A 19,600-nucleotide genomic window follows, 5' to 3' on the forward strand; every position below is an offset into this window, starting at 1 on the left:
CCCAGCAGAGGTCAGGACTGACAAAACTGAAGATTGGAGAGAGAGATATGCAGGACAACATCTCCTCCCCCTGCAGCCTCATCAGGTATAGGCTACAAAATGTCCAAGGGTTGAATATGGTTGATGGTTTACAGGTTCAATAAATGTAGGCTATGATATGAAAATAATAAGTACTGACATAGATTTCCTGCTAAAAATCTGTGAAAATCAGTGTCGTCATGAACAATGTTAAGTCTGTGGCACGATGGGAACTCGTGGGCGGGGCCATCCAGGGAGGGAACTGTACTACGCGTGTTGAGTGGGCCGCATAACCAGGATGTAAACGAGGAAGCCAGAAAACTGTTTTGCCGTATGCATTAGGCAAGTGATTCTCATTGGTCTGCCACTGGTATCTAGTTCTTCCATATAAATCAATGGGGTGAACTGTTTTCGCACATAAGGAGGTGACCCTTAGCATTATAATGGCTAAACCCCTGCAAAATAAAAGGTAAGAGCTGCCAGCTTGTTTGCATTTGAACCGTTAGCGACCAGGTTAGCGTTACATAATAGCTTGCCAATTTCCGCATGTAGGTTGCTAGCTCAGTTGTTAGAGGAGGTTGTTGTTGTTGCCTATAGTGACAGGGATTGATAGCTCAGGCACTGTGTACTGCTTGCGAAGCGCATTGTTGTCATTGCTAACTGCATCTGACAACCTCATGTCTCACTCATTTGTAAAAAAAAAAACACTGAAGATTATCATAATGAGTTAAACAACGGACACAGATATTGTTAGCACTCACTGCTGTCAAGCTAACATGTTCGTATTGTGAATTTTTGACTGCCCATCTCAGCCATACTTGTGTGACTAGCCAGCTAATAGCCTTAGCAATTTATCCGCCTAGCCTTGTGAGACACCAGTCATGCGCAATGAGTGCATGGGCAACATAGGTAGGTACGAAGGTGGACAGACAAATAGCTGGTCAAATCACTTCACATGAATGAAATTTCTAAAAAGTGAGTTGGAACAAATGTGGTGGTTTATTCTGACCATCTGTAAAAAGCTGAGAAATATAAGATATTTTACTGTTATAATATTATTATTCATTCCCATGCATGCTGCTCAGAGTAAGCAGCACTGGGAGAGAGCGCAGTACACAGGTCCTCTGCCAACAGTGCTGAGGTCCCTGCCTCTCCTCCTGCTGTCAGTAGGTGTATCGTTATGGTGCAGGCAGGAGGATGCTGCTCACTGCAGGAGTGGGAGTTCAGTTGTAGTGACATTGTGTGGTTATGTGGTACTCTCAGTGAGAGCCTCTCACTCCAAAATGTTTCTCTGTTATGGTGCTTGTAAATATGTTAATAGTTTTTCTCTCACTCTTTCTCTCTGAGTCAGGGTTTTCTAAAGCTCGTAAATATGTATCGTTCATCTCATCTTGTAAATATTTAACTAGATGGTTTGATCTTCTCCCTTCCTTTGTAGGTCGTTTCAGTTCAAATATACGTTGGCCCTGAGGTGCGTTTGTAAATATTTGGCCGAAGATGACTGTGCTTTTTAAATGACTTAAGGTGATCCCTCACTGCCACCGACACCACCACTTAGCTTTACGCAAATGAGTGCATGAATGCATCATAGAGATATAAATGACCTAATGACATTGGCAACTTTTAGCAACTTTAGGAGCTAGTGCTGACTGCTTTCATTGGAAAACAGGTGGCAACACTGGGCTTCTTTGATTTTTACTGCATTTTTTTGTCAGGGCGATTGACTCAGTTATTGCTGTCAAGATGTTAAGAGTTTTTCCTACAAATACAACAAAAACTGTTTTGAAATAACTTATCAACCCTTAACATGCCTTTCAGTTGTGTTTCTTATTCGGCTATCATAAAATGACCATGACATTTAATACACTCATTTCGATGCAACCATACAAACTGAAACAGCAACAGCCATTTCAAGAATATTGACATGTTTTTAAATGGGAATTGATATGCCCTCTCGGGTTTGGTATAAAGCACAGATTTCTAAACACTTTTCCATAGCACTCTTCTTTCTTAGTCCACAAGTAGCTCTGAAAGCGCACCTGATGCTTTGGCGCTCAGCAGCGAAGGGAAAGAATACAGAGCTTATGAACCCATGGACCTCCCACAGACTGACCTCTACACTGATTGAAAGCCTCAATCTCTGTAAAAAACACATCTTTCACACTCACGTACTCCCTCCTGAAAGAAGGAGTAAGAGCACAATACGGTCTTACAGTACAGTTATAGAATATGGAATTAGCTGAATTGCCTAACCTCGCAATAAAAGAAATTATGAAACTTTTAAAATACATTTTATTATGTAGAAACCGAGGACAAAATGTACAATATTCACAGTTGAATGGTTCTTACAGACTGATGTTAATGGTATTAATTCTGCCAAAGATTCAAATTCAGACATTAAAAATAATAAGTAGAAAAAACAGGACATGTTAACATCAAGGGATACAATGCTGTGGTAGAAATAAAAAAAGGCTTGCATCTGCATTCAAAATGAACCTCTAAACCTTTAAACAAATCCACCCACCTACGCCCACTCACACATATGGGTAAAGCCAATGCCGTTTCAGTAAGAGGATTGGTGTAGGTCTAATTCTATTGGGAACTGCAACAAGGTCCACACAACAACTGTACTTCACAGTGAAAATTAGCTCTGTTATATTTACACAAAACACTGACAAAACACACAAAACAAAACCTGAAACATTAAAAAAAAAAGATTAAGCACAAAATATGAATCACTGTTTTAATCCGTATTGTTAGTTTCCTTTACGTGCTGCACAGTCTCAGCCTCTTCTGTGAGGATTTAAATTAGTCATACAAACCATTTCTGATAATGTTAGCAACTTGTAATTATCTTTAAAGGGGTGATTTTGAGACAGAAAGGTACGGTTCAGTTGTTATTTTCCCTTCAATTATCACTGTTCATCCCTCTGACCCATCTCAATGTCATACAATCAATCACATGAGGATCTCTGAGAGGTTGATTGTCATCCAGGTTTCCCCCAGCAACCACTAACTCGCACTCTCTCCTCTTTTTAAGACCACATAATAATCTGATACTTCAAATCATTGCAACGAGGTGATTCCCTTTAACGTCTTTAATTAAGTCCATCATCATATTGTTTCACGTCAGAGAACAAGTAAAACCTCTTAGCAGTGGATCTCGTAGGCAACCTGTGATCCAAAGAGGAGGCTCTGACTGAGGAAGAGCTCCTCTGGGTCTGTTGTCAGGGGTCCCTCTCCGCCGTCTGCTGGGTTCCTGCGCAGCCCAATTCCCCCTGATCTGGTCAGAGTCTGCACCATTTCGTGGTCCAGGAGAGCCTCCTTCATACCTTTCTGCTGGACAAACCCGCTCATCATGGGACACCTGGATGAAGTGGAGCCCATGACAGGCTTGGTCCTGTTGAGTACGTACATCTCGTGGCCGTGGTCGTCGCGGTACTCCTCCAGCTGTGCAAAGGTGGTGGGTCCATCAGAGTAGTCGTTGACGTAGAGGATGCTCTCCTCCTTGCTGGTACAGTAGGAGCCACCTTCTTCTTTGCGGTACTGCTGGTGACGAGTGTAGATCATAATCAAGAGGAGAATGGCAGTGAGCGCCAGTAAGGAGATGCCAACAGCGATGGCGGTCTGGGTAGCAGGACCCAAAGCGTTGAAGTCCATGCTGTCCTGTTCGTAGAGTGGCTCCTGGCTAACATCCAGAACCTCTGGCTGATAGAAGGTGTTAGATGAAGAGGAAACAAAGGAGTGCGTGTTTAAACGAGGCCAGAAATGGGACGAATAGGAAGAAGAGGACATGTTGACGGCTAGATGAAAGGTAACCTTTGCGACACCACCGGGGTTCCAGGCTTCGCACTCGTAACGCCCAGCATGTGCTACAGTCACATTGCTGAGGAACAGCATGCCACTGCCCATGTCCGGATCAAAGCTGTCCCTCTCGCCACCCTCCTCAGCTCCACGCACAAGCCCCTGGACTCCTCCACCACCTCTGACCTTGATCCCTCCACTGCTGGGCAGGGCTGTCACCACTCCTCCAGCCCCAGGCCTGAAGAGCTCTCCGTTGGGTCCCAACTCTTGAACCAGGCCTCGAGGCGTTAACTGGGGCTTGCCATGGGAGGCTTTTTTCCAGGTAACCTGAGGCTGAGGGTATCCTGAGGCCTGGCAGGAGACGCGGAGGCTCTCCCCTAGTCGCACAGTCAGGTGGCTAGGCTCGAGCTGCACGACGGGAGGGATGCACACCAGGCTGTTGGGAGCCACCTCCACCAGGCTGAGGTGGGAAAGGCGAGGCGGTTCAGAGCACATCAGGCGACGCTGTTCGGCAGAGCTCAACAGACGCTGTCCATCTTCTCTGATCCAGGTTCTCAGCCAGCCCAGAGCACAGTCACAGCGCCATGGGTTCTCTGGAGGTAAGAAAAGGAAGCAGACAAGGGAAAGGGGTGAACCAAATGTATGATATTGAATGATGAAGTTTGAACCCTGACTTTTAAGTCACTATTGTGCTCAGAAAACATGGAAATTTGAGCAATTCCATGACAACTGAGCAAACACCATCTGCTGATAAAGATATCTGATAAGATTGAAAGTGGTATTGTTAATGTTAACCGCTATTTTCAAGGTCAAGTACCAAATACAAGCAAGATGTCTGAGAAGTCACGATGCTCAGAAAAAAATGGAACTTTAAACATCTATAATTCCATGAAAACTGTGCAAACTCCAAATAACTGTTATTGAAGAAAACGTAAAGCTCCAGCTGCTAAATGGCCCTTGAGGTGACATAGTTTGGGGAGCTTTTCCTTTTTGCTTATGATTTAAACTTTGTTTAAGCTCTTATTGTCCTGAATAGGAAGACGCTTTTTCAGAGCCTGTTCCTTTGAGTTATTTATTTATTCTATTTTTTATTTGTGTCTTCAAGGGGTTTCTTTCTCATTAAATTTTATGGTTGGGTGAAACCCTTTGATGTGTAAAATATGTTTAAGGGCACTTCAATTTCAATGACATGAGTCTGTTGGTTGTGGCTGTTGCGGTGCATTCTTGGGCAGTGTCAGTTCTTCAAAATCCTGGTATGGAAGCATTTTTCAGGGCACTTTGACGTCAATTGAATCTTGAAGGATTATCACATTACAGCAAGACATAATGCCTTCGCTCTGCATACCTGTGACACGGAGCACCTGCAGGCTGACTAGCGGTTTGAGCGACAAGGCTCCAAGGGTGCGGAGGTGATTTTTACTGAGGTCCAACAGAGCCAGGGATGACAAGCCAGACAGAGCTTGCTCTGCCAGCAGCTCGATGCTGTTTTCCTGCAGGTGGAGTTCTTGCAGACGCTGCAGACAACAAAAAAGACATAAAGCAGAGGAGGGAAAATGTGAAAGTTAAAGCAAGAAGGAAAAAAACATCAAATGTATGACTCATGTCCACCTGACTCAGTTCTGTACTGTATTACTGTATGGTAGGGTTTAGTCAGACATGTTGTCATGAATTGGATTTACAGTTGTAGGCGTCATTCTATATAATCCCCAAAAAGGCATCTCGTTTTGGAATAGCTTTAGCCTTGCTGGCAAATGCTTTTTTCACTTAACCAAAAAGGATTACAGTGGAACACTTAAAATAAAATGCATTAAACATAGCTGTTCATCCATCCATCATTTTGTCCATTCATTCCTTTTTGTCGGCTCGCCAACCTGCAATCCCCTGAAGGTGTGATCTTGCACTCGGGTGATCTGGTTCCCGGCGAGGTACAGGATCCTGAGGTGCTCCAGACCCCGAAACATGTCCGGGGTGACTAGGTGGATGAGGTTGCCATTAAGGGCCAGCTCCAGCAGCTGGCTCTGGCTCAGAAACGCCCCAGGCTCCAGCGCTGAGATGCTATTATTCTGAAGGTAGAGGTAATGGAGGCTGCCAAGTCGAGTCAGGTCCTGAAGACGGATCTGCACTATGGCGTTGTCCTGGAGGAAGATGGTCTGAAGGCGAGACGAATGAAATTAGTACAGCCGTCACAATGATTGCATTAGAGATGCAGAGGAGGAGATGCGATGTTTGAATTGGTGGTTTGTTTTGTACGAGAAAGTGAGCGTGGCCTGTTGCTGAGCTGTGCTCAAAATGTATTCTAGAGAGATTACATTAACAACGGGGCCACCTTAAGCGCTATCTGCACTCAGCGGGCTGTGCAGAGCTCTGGATATATGTTAATGTAGGCAAGCAAACAATGTGGAATGAGCTAGTTGAGGATCATGATAATAAAGACTGACACTGTGGTTAGTGCAGCATTTTCCATTTTTATTGGTTCAGTAGTTCTTTTGCCAAATGCTGCAGAAATCACAGACCTTGTCAGCAAACATCTTGGAGAGAAAAACAGTCTGAGTGATTGGAGCAACATGCAAGTGTGTGTTTGATCCATAATGCATGCTTTGCTTGATTGGTAATGTGCATTCATTGGTGATGTTTTCGAAGAAGCAAACACAGGCCGTGAGGTAAAGTATGATCGACGAGATAGACCTGCTGATTGAGGTTAATGGAACAATTTATCCAGGACATGCTTTCCATTAATATTCATGAGCTGCGGTAATGTTGGGGGGCCCGCACCCGAGAGGAAAAGACGGTGTAATGTTAAACATCTTCTCAGCAGATGATCAGAGGGTGTGCAAGAGTCACTTTCTGAGCAAGAATGAATAATTACACAGCCAGCAGCGCAGCCCCTCCCTAAGGCTTACATCAAAGGGGGTCACGGCGAATTGATTAACCACAATCATTTCAGGGTAATAAGAATGGATCAGAGACGGAGTCAATTGATACAAAACCAGTGAAGCAGGAGGGGGGGTCGGCAGCAATGCTCTCGAAGCTAGTGCCCTAACTTAATGTTGATCGGCCAACTGACCTCAGTCACGGAGAGGACACCCTGTGGGATTTCTTTGAGCCCAAGAGATCCGCACTCCACCGTGAGGCTGTAGCAGCGACATCCGGACGGGCATCCCAGAGACAGTTGAGGGATGAAGGCCAGGAGGACTAGGACGAGTTTGGAAAACCACAAGTGGACCATGGTGGCTTCGCAGTCGACTTTCAGAGACAAAACCTGGAGAGAGAAGGTGGAGGAAGAGAGGAAAGTAAGCATCAATCAGTCTGATCGATTACAGCACCGAACCTTTTTCCTTCACAGCAGTGCAGCCCAGTTGCTAGGATAAAATGTTGGCAGTGAATGGTGATACGTTCACATTTATACATGTCATAGGCTACGCACCATATTGACATTTCTACATAATGTGTCACATCATGTTAACATTATGACCTGACTCTCAGATCAGGAGCTGGAGGGGACGGTGGTGGAATTAAGTGAGAAGGCTGTTAAGCCAGTGACCATTTCTGCAAACCACAGTAACGTCCAAGGTTGACATGTATACCAAACATTGCATATCACCTTCACATTATGTGCTTATTAGCCACCTGTCACATCATATGGTGAAGGGGAAGGTGGTCATGTTAATACAAGCCAACGAGGCTGCCTAATGGCTGCCTGAAGTTCGAGTCACACCACTGGATATTTTTAAGGACATTTCCATCCGTTTTAAATGCTGGAAAAACAGGGTGTTTTTTTAAAGAGTTGTCGAGACGTTTCCATCTGTTTTTGTTGTGTCAAAACTCTGTTGTGCCTTAACCTGAACAGAGCATAAAGAAGCAAACGAACAGAAAGTAACAGCACAAAGAAACATCAAGTGAACCAGTTTGGACTTATCTGTGGTTTTGCAGAAACAGGGATTGGCTAACATTTACTCTGGCAACTGGGCTGATGCGTCACAGGAGATTTTAAGAAGACCTCAGGACAATTTCCAGCTGTGCTTTTGGAGACAAAATCGGATGTTTTTGATTGGAAGTTGGCACATCTCCAGCTGTGTTTGTGGTGACCAAAGCAGGTTTTTTAAGCAAAAAAAATGACGTTTTCCTAACCCTAACCTAGTGGTTTTTGTGACTTAACCTAACCAGAACATAAGCACAGCATTGTCACAAATGAAAAGAAATGATGAGATGTAAAGCTGGTAGAGCGTGCACCCATGTACAGAAGCTCTATCCTCACCACAGCGGCCCGGGTTCAATTCCAACCTGTGGCCCTTTGCTGGAGGTGGCCCCCCTCTCTCTCCCTGTGTCCTGTCACTCTGTGCCTGTCCTGTCCTATAAAGCCATAAAAGGCCCATAATAATAATAATAATGAAAAGAAATTTTCAACATGTCCGTGTTTGCAGAAACATACACTGCCAACATGTATTCTGGCGACTTGGTTGGGCATTGTGTTGCATCGCCAAAGCTAAGATTGACATTAGCTGCACATATGTTGCATAAGCAGATGACTGTGAAATGGCAAGGAAGGGTTGATTAAAAAAAAGCAAGAGAGACAGTATCTCCTCATTGCTGCCTCTTTTCCATTCAACTGCGTGTCTATTCAGTGGGATTGCAGCAGCTTCTATTATGGGCTTCAATTAATTAAAGATGTGATAAAAGATGTGCAGGTTGCCTCAAGGACCTCTCTCTTGTCTTTTTAATGCATGCGCAAACACACTCACACTCTCCCTCTATTTCGGGCTCCCTCTCTTTGTCTTTCGAAGACACACACATGTGCAAATGCGCCACAAAGAGAAAGCGGCTCCTGTTTTGACCCTCATAATCTCTGAAAACCACATTTACCTCCTCAAAGCAAATCTCAAGTGGTAGCCAGCACTAATCATCTGATCAAAACCATCAGCGATGGCATGCTCGCTGCACCTCGCAGCGATATCTTCCTTTGATATAAACCCATCACAGAAAAACTCAGCCATGCACTTCTTTTTATTTCTATACAGCCCGGAAGGGATTTATTGTTCTGCTCGACTGTTCACATCAAAAAGGCCTCAGACTTCGCTGTCCAGCATCATGTAGCCCAGCAGTGTTCAACATAGTTCATCTGCAGCAGATCTCATGAAGATACCGCAGGGCTGGAGGTAGCATACGTGTTGAAATGTCGCACTGGGTCCGTCATTCTGCTCCAGTGACAGCAGGTAGATTTACTGTGCTTTGCTGCTCGAGCGAGTCTTCATCCAGGAGGGATGCAGACGTCTCATTGATCCAGTCTAAAGTCTCACATTGTTCACATCAACATTCATGTGCACCCCGGCCGTCTCTCCGTATCCCATTAGGCTTGTCTGTCTTGTGAAATCTCTAGTTTGCTTGAGATTGCGGAATCACCCAGACAGATAATTGATAGCATTTACATGTGGCTCTGAATGATGGGGAGATCCTTCTAGTTTATTAATTGTTGGAATGCACACAGATCTCATTACAGCTAAGTGATGAAAGGGTCCTGCTTCTGAAATAAACTGTGACTGATAAATATTCAGCTCGCTGGGTGTTTGAACTGTTCTGTCAGATTGATATCAAGCATGTCTCATTTACAGTGCTCTAATCCAGAACAGTAATTTAATGTCCAGGCGGGGAAAGAAGCAGGATCACTATTGCAGTCGCTTAGATGTCATTCTGAGTGCAGACACACTTCATTATTGAGCAAATGAGCAATGAACTGGATTTTAATATGACATGTTTGATTTAGAGCGCATTTAGGAGGATAGCCCGCTAGATTAATACAATGTGACCTACATAAGCTGTTCAATCATCGGCTCTCAGCAAAAACAGAGAGACACTTATTAACAAAAGCACGCCATTTTCTCTCTGGCGCTCGCCAAACAGGCGTGGAGTGAAATTATGTGTTCCATTGTTGGTGAGAGAATGCAGAAAAAAAATTGAATTTTGGATGAGGCCTTGGTCTGTCATTGAGCGTTTGTTACTTCTCACAGTGAGATGACTTTTAAATAGCTTTGACTTGAAAAAGTGTCAGAAGGCAACCAGAGAGGGAGATACTCGCTTGCCCTCGGCTAAGAATAAACGCGAACAGGATGCACACAGTCTGTTATTTGTTGTTAGAATATGAGACCAACATCAATGCAAAATGACACCCTGCCAGGTAGAGAAAATAGCTTATGCATTTTTTCCCCCTGCTCATTTCACTGTTACTTTGTCTTTAAAAAGCCTGAGCGGCAAATGTGCCGCGCATTCACTGTTAGTCAAAGCCTGATGAGACGTAGCGACAAGGACGACCTATGGAGTCATCAGGGTCTGCACACAGAAAGGAGACGAAGACAAAAATACACCACTCCTCGGATAGGCGGGTTTCTTTAAATAATGCTGCTGACTGCGACTTCTCTTACAATATCCTCTCTGCAATTTCAGATCCAGTTTGCCCTCACGCTCATCTTTTGTGATGCTGATGTGGGATTTCAGCAGTAAGAGGTCAATTTGTTCATTTCAGTCTCAGTAATCCTCTGTGGAACACGCGTAATCTGCACAATCAGATGCTTGTTAGCTAAGCCGCTCTCGGCGCTGTCGACGCTTTCATGGAGGGGGGCTGCTTTGTTTGGTTTTTAAAAAACGAGGTCAGCAATATATCTCTATTGACTGTGTGAAAATGTGTAAATAGGATGATTAGGGCCTAATGTTGTGTACATAGATTGGAGTGTTAAAGGGAAGCGACTGGGAGGACCTGCCACGGCAGATGTCAGTCAACAAATGCCAAAGGAAATCTAATAAACTGCACATCACACGAAATCCGTTCAGCATTCAGAATCAGCCTCAACCTCCCCAACGTTCATCCACACAGTGCGGCTCAGTAAACATCATTTTGCACTGGACTTCAGAGCTGCTCGGAGTTTGTTTATTTGGGCATTTCTGGAATTACACTCGTCCCTTTTTATTATTGACATAGTGCTTTGTTTTCACACTCCTCGCAAATCATCCTCTGCTGAACAATCACAGCCCGGCTGGCCAAACATTCGCGACACAGACAAAAAAATTAATAAATCTGCATAGTGCTGGGATGATTTTTTCCTTTTTTTTTTAAAGGAGGGTATGTGTTGATATGTCTGAGGTGCAGCAGGCAGCCAGAGTGCTGGAGGCAAAAGCAAAGTTCACATCCCTGCGCTGCCACCGGCACAGGTCGGCCTCATCCGTCGTTATGGTAACTCTTGTTATGAGGGAAGGTCTGTGCCTGAAGGCCAGGCACGGCTCCTGTGAGGTGGTGTTAGGCAAACAGCTCTACAGAAATAGAGGCTGTCATTTCCCGAGGAAAATTGCTCACAGGGACTTGAGCTATGTGATCACCCAGAGCTAAATCGTAAATTCTCTTTTAGTCCAACTCTCTCTTTCTCCCGGCTTGAACTTTTTTCCTCTGCTTTCTCCCATTTTCCTCATCCGCTCCCTCCACACTTTGTCTAAAAGCCTCCATCATTTTCCCCCCTTCCCCATCTCTGACCTCTTTCCTTTTTCATCTCTCGTCCTTCTGCTCTGACTGACAGGTGCTAAATCATTTGTCTCACAGCATCCTTTTGTCCACAAATAGACTGAGGCCAAGGCAAAGGGAGAACGCCGTGGCACTAACCCAAGAGTAACGCACTGACTTTGAGCGATAGTCTCAAGCATGCGCGCGGAAAACACACACACGCTCTCATAAACATGCAGAGCACGCCTACAAAGTAGCACTTGTACACAAGCACTAGCCACCAGCGATCAGGGACACACACTAGGACTGGCAGACACACACACACACACACACACACACACACATACACACACACACACGGGAAGACACACACATGCTTATGCACTTGCACATCCTCCCTACAACCACCAGCAGCAGCAGCAGCCATCATCATTCACAGACACAGACCGAGTCAGATACAGACTAGCAGCTGTACATGCGCTCTCACACACACTCACACATATTTTGGTGTCAGCGGTAAAGGAAGCTCTGCTCAGTTAATAAGCCTGCATTGATTTCTTTATTTTTCCACGACTACTTTTTGTCCAGCTGGGCTCTGCAGCCATTGATTTTCACCATGAAAGCAGATGTGGAGGGGGGGGCTCGGGGGTTGTATTTGTAAATGTCTGTGTTGAAGAGAAACAAAGTAAATGAGTGCATGTTGCCTCAAGACAAGATGCTTTTCTATGTGTGTGTGCACGCGTGTGTGTGTGTGTGTGTGTGTGTAGCTCAGTGTCAGGCTACTTCAAGCAGAATCACCCTGAGCAGCGGCAGCAGCACTCCGCCACCTCTCCCTCCCAGCGGAGCATTTAGTCTAAAACCCTCACTCCGTCTCCCTCTGCTTAGACGAACTCGATAAATCTTCACATCTTCACATGACAAACTGCTGTGACAGCTCCGTCTGCGTTGTAGAGACTTGTTGTTGTTGCTAATGTAAGCTGGCCAGCACAAAAGCTCAGAGGTTATTGATATAAACTGCACGGAGGCTCACAGCAACCCAGAAAACTCTGATTTTGTCTGGGGCAATATGATGCTTTACAAGGCTTCACACTTTCTGCTGCATGCACAGTGACAGAAGAGCTCGCGCCCCGACCATTAGTGCAGTGATTCATGAATGATTAAGAAAAATGAACCATTTTGTGAGGTTCAGCAAGTTTTTGTGTCAGCATTCTTGCACTCCCATTTGATTTGCATCTGATAATTGAGAAGTAAAGGCACAATGGCAACTGTATGACTGCATAATCGATATCCATTATCTGCACAAGATTTACTTTCTTGTGCTTTCTTTGCAGGGAGGTTCGATTGTAACGAGACGTCGTCATTGCTCGAAGCCTAAAAAGAGATTTGAAACCTTGCCTTTGTTAGTCTGTGCTCCTTTTCCGCTAAAATTCATTCTTTATCTGCATGACTAAGCAGAGGCAACACAACAAAAGCTGTGTAAAAAATTTATGACTTCAAAACAACTGAAGTAACAACTGCAGAAATCATATTGCTTTTGGAAAGGAAGATATTTATATAGATAAAAAATAAGGGACCACATCTAATGAGGATCGTTTTTTACGAGACGACACAATTTGCGAAACTGCTGCCAGTCTGTTTGCTAAATGCCTGAATAGAATGAGAGGAAGAAACCCACACAAACAGTCACGTCTCATACACTTTTGTTGGATCTCTAACAAGCTGCATGTTTGGAAACCACTGTTATCCCAGAGCCTTTAGAGATCATTTATAAATGGTACATAATGGCTTTATTAAAGGTTAATAAGACATTAACTAGAGCCTTACAGATCAATTATAAGCCATCATTAAGGACAATTATTTGGGTTGCTAGGTCATGAAAAATCCATCTGACTGAACTGCATGACATTTACCCTCCAGAAAAGGGCTGCAGAAGATCCGAACCAAAATCAATTGATTAACAACTCATTACACTTGATGCTCGAGACTAAGTGTGCCCCGTCATCTCAGCGACGATAGAAAATGTGTTTGAGACAAACGGAGATCTGATATGTCTGAGTATTCGCTTAGCAAATGACAAACTGAACCAAGCACTGTCATATCTCATGCTGTTATAACAGTTACTAACACTGGCTGGCTGCTTAGATATAAAAATATGATGTGTTAAATCCCAAAAGGACGCAGTAAACTCACTAGCAACAGGAGACACACCATATTTTTTCCCTGATAATGCTGCATTGTGGAAAACAAACCTGTGTTGACATCGGCTTGAGCAGAGCTAGTTAGCTGTTAGCTGTCAGCAGATGGTCTGCGGCAGAGACCTGTGTGCGTGGGAGCTAACAGCTAGCGAAAGTACTATCTTAAAACAGAGCTAAACAAAGTGCAGGACTGAGAGTGCTTTAGCAGAGTACAGTCTGGGGGTAAAAGTAGGTTCTTTGAATTGCTAATACCTTAATGACTATTAATGACAATATCGCATTGGGAGGGTTCAAATTGTTTTTCAGATGCAGTACAGTGGTGAAAAAAGTATGACCAGCCACAAGAATGTAACACAACCTGGCAACCCAGAATTTGTTGTCATCGATTATTACTGATCTTTCTTGACTCGAGTTTGCATGTTCGCGTGCTGTGTCTGCGTGGGTAACCTCCAGGTGCTCCAGCTTCCTCCCACAGTCCAAAGACATGCAGGTTAGGTTAACTGCCCCTTGGTGTGAATTCATGTTTTTTTGTCTCTATGTGTAGCCTCTCGTCCAACGTCAGCTGGGATCGACTCCAGCCCTCTGCGACCCTCCAAAGGATAAGTGGATATAGATAATGGAATGGTTAAGATTAGTAAAAGATTTTTTAACTATTAATAATGCCATTACTTACAATTTATAAATCCTTTAAAACGGGCGTCGTCTTAGTGGGGGGTCTCAAACTGGACAGGGGTAATCCTCATTTTGGGAAATATGTTTATTTGCTGAGTTAGACGAGGACATCCATAGGCTACTCCGGTCACATCTGTCCTTTAATCTTAAACTACAACCAACTTAGCTCAGCCAGGAACACTTCTAAAGTTGACTAATTAACACAGTCAAATTGTATCAGGAAAAAAAGGGGGAAAAAAGAAATAAATTACAAGTTGTTACAAAGGTTTTTATCCGGGACTCAACAACTTAGAGTGGAATTAGGTGGATTTTGTAACCTATTCAATGGATCAGGCTCACTGCTTCTCCTAGATCCAGTCTGCTGGTAACCTGCAGGGGCTATTGCTGGTTAATCTGCTGGCTATTGTATTTCCCAAAACATCCCTTTAAAGCTGGGGTTGGTAAGTTATTCTAGAAGCAGCTTTTGTAGAAAATCTCTTAACATCCCGACAGCAATTAATGATTCAATGCTCTGACAAATCAAAAACAAAAAGGTTCAGTGACTGTGGCAGCTGCAGACCTCTAATAAGCCCCTCCAATCATGTCATCCGGCCTGTAGGAAAAGGCTGGACAGGCTAATTGCCTGTCTACCTGTGTACCCTCTGCACGCACTCTACCCATGTCTGGAGTCCTCCACAAGGCTCAGTGGCTATATTGCTGAAGCTACTAGTGAGCTAGTGACACAAGAATGGCTCAATATTTTCTCAGTACTGACAAACATGTGAGTTGTTAGGTAACAATGTATCCAATTTGGGTACTTGGATATGGTCAGTGACGACAATGTTGTGCTATGCTGGCAGTGCAGTTAATCTAGTTAACACAAAGCACACACCTACAGCATGATGATGTTAGGTGTTTTCTGACATGATGAGTGAGAGGTTAGGAACTGTTGTTAGATATGGTACGTGACGACAACGTTGTGCTGTGCTTACAGTACACAGTCTCTGAGCCTATAGTTCAGCAGCTAGCTAACTGAGTAGCACAAAGCACACAGTGGCAGTGGGAGACTGTCGTTCAGCCGCTAACTGAGTAGCACAAAGCACACAGCCCCTGAGTCAAAGACCTGAGCTGCTGCTGCGGCAACAGCCTCGTTCAGCAGCCAACTTTAGCACCTAAAGAGTAGGCGAACTGTCACATCATGCAGCCTTTTAGGACTGAGAAACATTCATGATGGCTATTTCTCTTTGTTTATTTGATTGTGGCATTCAATGGAGTTGTTTATTTTTGTATTTATTAGCCTAAAATAGCTGAGAGAATGTGTCGAACTAGCCACAAGAGTGGATCTGGAGGGAAGCCTGAAGGACAAAGGTGGGTTTTATTGCGGTTGGGTACTTTCAAAATTAAGCTTGCTCCTGCTGGCTTTTACAATTTCACCCACCACCCCTTTAAATTGATAGCTGTTGATGGACATTGAAATCAAAGTGAATGAAAGATCAACCGAGGTCTGTGTTTGAGTGTCTCTTTCACCTGTTTTATCCAGAGTTTCAGTTAGACCGCAACAGCAGTTCGATAACCGGCTTCACCTTTTAAAATTGAACTGTCAGTGTTTCCTGCACTTCGAATTTCAGAAGAAGCTCTGTGTCAGCATCACCTCTCTGACACCCTCCTGTGTTTTCTGATGATTTCTTGTCGCCGCCTTTTCAAACGCCAATTTTCTCTGATCTTTTTCAACATGCGCACACCGTCCACTCTTATTGTCAAGGTTGGTTGATGCAATCGATCAGAGCCATTCCATTCACAGTAGCTTCATCTGACAGGCTGCGGGATTTATGAGTCAGTGGATTATGCCAAAGCAGAATGAGGGCTTTCATTTTTATATTTCGTTCGCTCCGTTTTCATCAATCTGGTTGCACCCCAGTTCTGTTATGGCCTAGATGTCATTGACTGGCAATGGGGGACTGTTTGAAGGAAGCAAAAATGGACACACACACACGCGCACACACACACAGATCCCATCTGATGGTTGCTCAGTAGTTATGGTTCACATTGTAATGGATGAATGAGATCCGACAGGTTGGAAGATGGATGAAGGGGAGTCACTTCCTCCTCTATTAAGAAACAGAACGATCCCTTCCATTTTAATATTTTGCCCAGTTTTTAATAAAAGTTTCCACACGGATGAATTTGTTTTTGATTTGGTTTTCTTTTAAGCTGTTGTATTATTGTGTTTTCCCCCCAATGTTCCAGATGGGTAAATATTACTCCTTTTTTATGGCAGTTCAGCTGAAAGTGCAGGTATTACTCAAGCAGCAATAAAAGCGTGTGGGAAAGTGCGTGTGTGTGTGTGTGTGTGTGTGTGTCCAAAAATGAAATGAATGCTTTGCAATGCTTCGATAACGATTGCTTATCATCCCGCTAGATTGCATTTCAGTTGTGTGTGCAGTAGTGTCTGCAGGAGTCATTGAATCCTCATAAATTATGTTTCATTGTTGCCATGGAAGTGACGGGATCTGCTGACGGCAAGTGATGGATGTCAGACGTATGTCAAATTACACTCTGGCATGTTCCCCATATTGTGGTTATCTGTGAGTTCTGGCATACAGATGGGAAATGAAGAAATTGCAAAAAGTAATCAGTTTCTTCCTTTTTCTCATGCATTTCTTATTTCAGCTGATATGTGCCGTCCCGCCCATTTCGTTGTCAGGTCAGGCCTAAATTGGGGGTGCTATACAATTACAGCCAAGAGAGATTTCGCTCATCATTGTCTGGCAGACAGTAACCAATGAAAAATTCAAGACTTCTGCAGGCATAAGAAGTCAACTTGTCCGTACGGATCCATCCACACAAGACAGATACCCCACCCCACCCTCGGAGTTGAACAAACAAGGTCCTATCTAGGGGCTCAGTGCTGCTGCATGTGCAGAATAGCAATTAACAAGACTCTGACATTAAGGAAGAAACTGTGATGCTCACAAGTCAGAGGGAGAAACATGCCAGTCTAACTGCAGTGATTTTTCCTGGCATCTCCTATAATGTCACTGTGATATTGCTGCCAGGTTCCTATATGGAACAAACAGCAGCTCTGCAGTGAAAGTGATCACAGCCTTACATACACGTTTACTTCAAGATACAAGTTTCCAAGATACAACACACATTGTTCTGACTTAATGAGTTTTCTTTGCACCAACATTATGTCTGACAAATTGTTACAGGCCTGGGATTGTATTTACGACAGTGTTGTTGCACTGAATTGTAATTTTTTAACAAATATATACAGACAGCTTTTTTGAGCCCGACCGATTCTTGGTCAATATTGTCGGCTGATATTGTCACGCTATTATAGAATTACAGTTTCATTTTCGAATTTCCATCATCATTTTAATAAAGTCCCCAGTGGGCTTCCTTATATATCAGCAGATGTAAAGGCATCTCTCTGGTTTAACCTTCCACCTGCCACTGTGGCAGATCACTAAACATCGCTACCTTTAACTCATTCTTTTGTCTTAACCTTAATCCCTGACTGTTTTTAAGAATTTCTATCTAATACTGACATTTATTAACATAGGAAAAACCTATCTGTCATGGTGACAGGTGACCTGAAATTCTCACGCACCGCAGCCAACATTTCCCCTGCTTGGCAGGTCGCAGGTGCTTATTTTATTCCCCAGTTGTAGTGCTGCAGCGTGGTGGGACAAACAATCACCGCTGATGTGACACAGTTAATTTTCAAAACAAATCACCTTTCGAATTGTGTCTTGATAAGAGAAACAGCTAGACCATTTAACACCAACACAGCAGCATGACTGGTTTGTTAATAATATAGGATGTGAAGTCGATACAGACTGAGTTACCAGTGTGTCACCACCACCTGCCAGAATGAATGCAGACTGAAACAACAGCCCTGTAATGGAACCAACATTAGGGGTGGTTATAATGCTATTACATGCATATATACACTCAGTGTCTGCTTTAGTGGGTAAACCTGTACAGAATGTAATCCTACACAACAGTTCTGCCATATAATCTACTTTTATGATGCCTTTAAGGTTCAGTTTTGAGACACTGTTATAGACTGTAGATGTATAGACTGTATCCACTGTTCTATGTTTTAGCATTGAGATTGTAGTTGGTGCTGTTTCTATCACTCTGGCCCCTCTATGGAAATGGGAAGGACAAAAAAATGGAAACACCTCTCAATAAAATGCAGTCCAGTGCAGCACCATCTTTAACTATAACCTCAATAATCATATAACTATAATAAAAGGGCAACTGAGTGCATCTGCTTTATATCATGTTACTGTATTCACACACACACACACACACACACACACACACACACACACACTAGACTATTATCAGAATAATGAATAAATAATAACACAAGCGGATGTGCTACTGGGGACAGTCTACAGCAGTTGTCTGTGTTTCATTATATTGAGAGGTGCTTCTTATGTTCTGCTCATATCAATAAGAGCATGTTGACTGTTCACTATTAACCCATATCACCATGACATAATGAGGGCAGTGCTCCTCAGGCTGAGGTCTGGACGCCTTCAGGGTTATCCGAGTGTCAGACAACGACGTTTCATTTCACTTCAACTTCTCTCTACACGATTTAATCCTCGTCGCAAAAACACGTTCAGATCTTTTGTTCCACTCTCATACTATAATCTCCCAAAGTACCCCGCGGCCAGCCCCGCACTTCAATACACGCAAACAAAAGCAAATCTTCCTTTCATGTGGGATTAAATCACATCAGTTGTGGGTGCGCGATCCCGAATTACACACAAGTGGGGTCCCTGACAAACAACATTTGAGGATCTGTCTCACTATCCCAGGCGCACACAACACACAACTGCAACCTACCGTTTCCCTGCGTGCGTGGACTTGATCCTGGCAGCAGTCTCCTCTCACTTGCGACTTGAAAGACACAAACAAAAATTTAAAAAATCCCACTTCTGATCACTGCAGATGGATGAGCCACAGCATTGCTTCGCTCCCTCCGCTCCGCTCCTCACTGGGCAGCGCTTCAGAGTCCGCACGGGCTCAGCTCGTCCATTGTAATTGGATGCTGAGAGCCGGAGGAAAACTGCTCGCATCTGCCAACGCCGGACGTCAGCGCTGATGGTGGTCGACTCAGACTCAGGTCTCCTCCTCTGATATTGTTATATGCGCCTCTGATTCGCTTTTTCTTTTTTTCTTGGCTCTCCTCGCAGCGCGGATGTTATCTTCCAACAGTGACCCACTCCTTTAATTATCCCCGCTTGAACTGACTCCCTCCCCCTTTCTCTCTCTCTTCCTCTCTCTCTCTCTCTCTCTCACTGTGCAGGGGAGAGAGCGAGAACAGAGGGCTGTCTTCATCCTCGTTCATTCACTTTTCCTAACATAAATGATGTGTCCTCATCGCCGCCTGTGGCTGGGAGCGTTTGCGATATTAAAACTTTCAGTGTGA

The 19,600-nt window shown here is 44.0% G+C and overlaps 1 protein-coding gene across 1 annotated transcript; it reads right to left on the reverse strand.

Moving 5' to 3' along the window:
- Positions 1 to 2,298: 2,298 nt before the first annotated feature.
- On the reverse strand, positions 2,299 to 19,391 carry lrrc24 (leucine rich repeat containing 24). Its single transcript, XM_084369083.1, has 5 exons — positions 19,015 to 19,391; positions 6,887 to 7,081; positions 5,694 to 5,972; positions 5,168 to 5,336; positions 2,299 to 4,415 (listed from the first exon to the last, which is right to left on the reverse strand). Exons 2-5 carry the CDS (start codon positions 7,046 to 7,048, stop codon positions 3,169 to 3,171), a joined length of 1,857 nt encoding a protein of 618 aa, XP_084225209.1. The 5' UTR covers positions 7,049 to 7,081; positions 19,015 to 19,391; the 3' UTR covers positions 2,299 to 3,168.
- Positions 19,392 to 19,600: the final 209 nt, after the last annotated feature.

The sequence above is a fragment of the Pagrus pagrus genome, assembly GCF_965226575.1.
Source record: "Pagrus pagrus genome assembly, chromosome: 12".
Classification (NCBI taxonomy): Eukaryota; Metazoa; Chordata; class Actinopteri; order Spariformes; family Sparidae; genus Pagrus; species Pagrus pagrus.

Bases quoted from the DNA above. Each gene is read 5' to 3' on its own strand.
- lrrc24 (XM_084369083.1), bottom strand. From the start codon at position 7,048: ATGGTCCACTTGTGGTTTTCCAAACTCGTCCTAGTCCTCCTGGCCTTC. The intron at 5,973-6,886 runs GTCAGTTGGCCG...TCTCGCCTTCAG, and splicing joins GTGTCCTCTCCGTGACTGAG to ACCATCTTCCTCCAGGACAA. The intron at 5,337-5,693 runs GTTGGCGAGCCG...TGTTGTCTGCAG, and splicing joins ACACCTTCAGGGGATTGCAG to CGTCTGCAAGAACTCCACCT.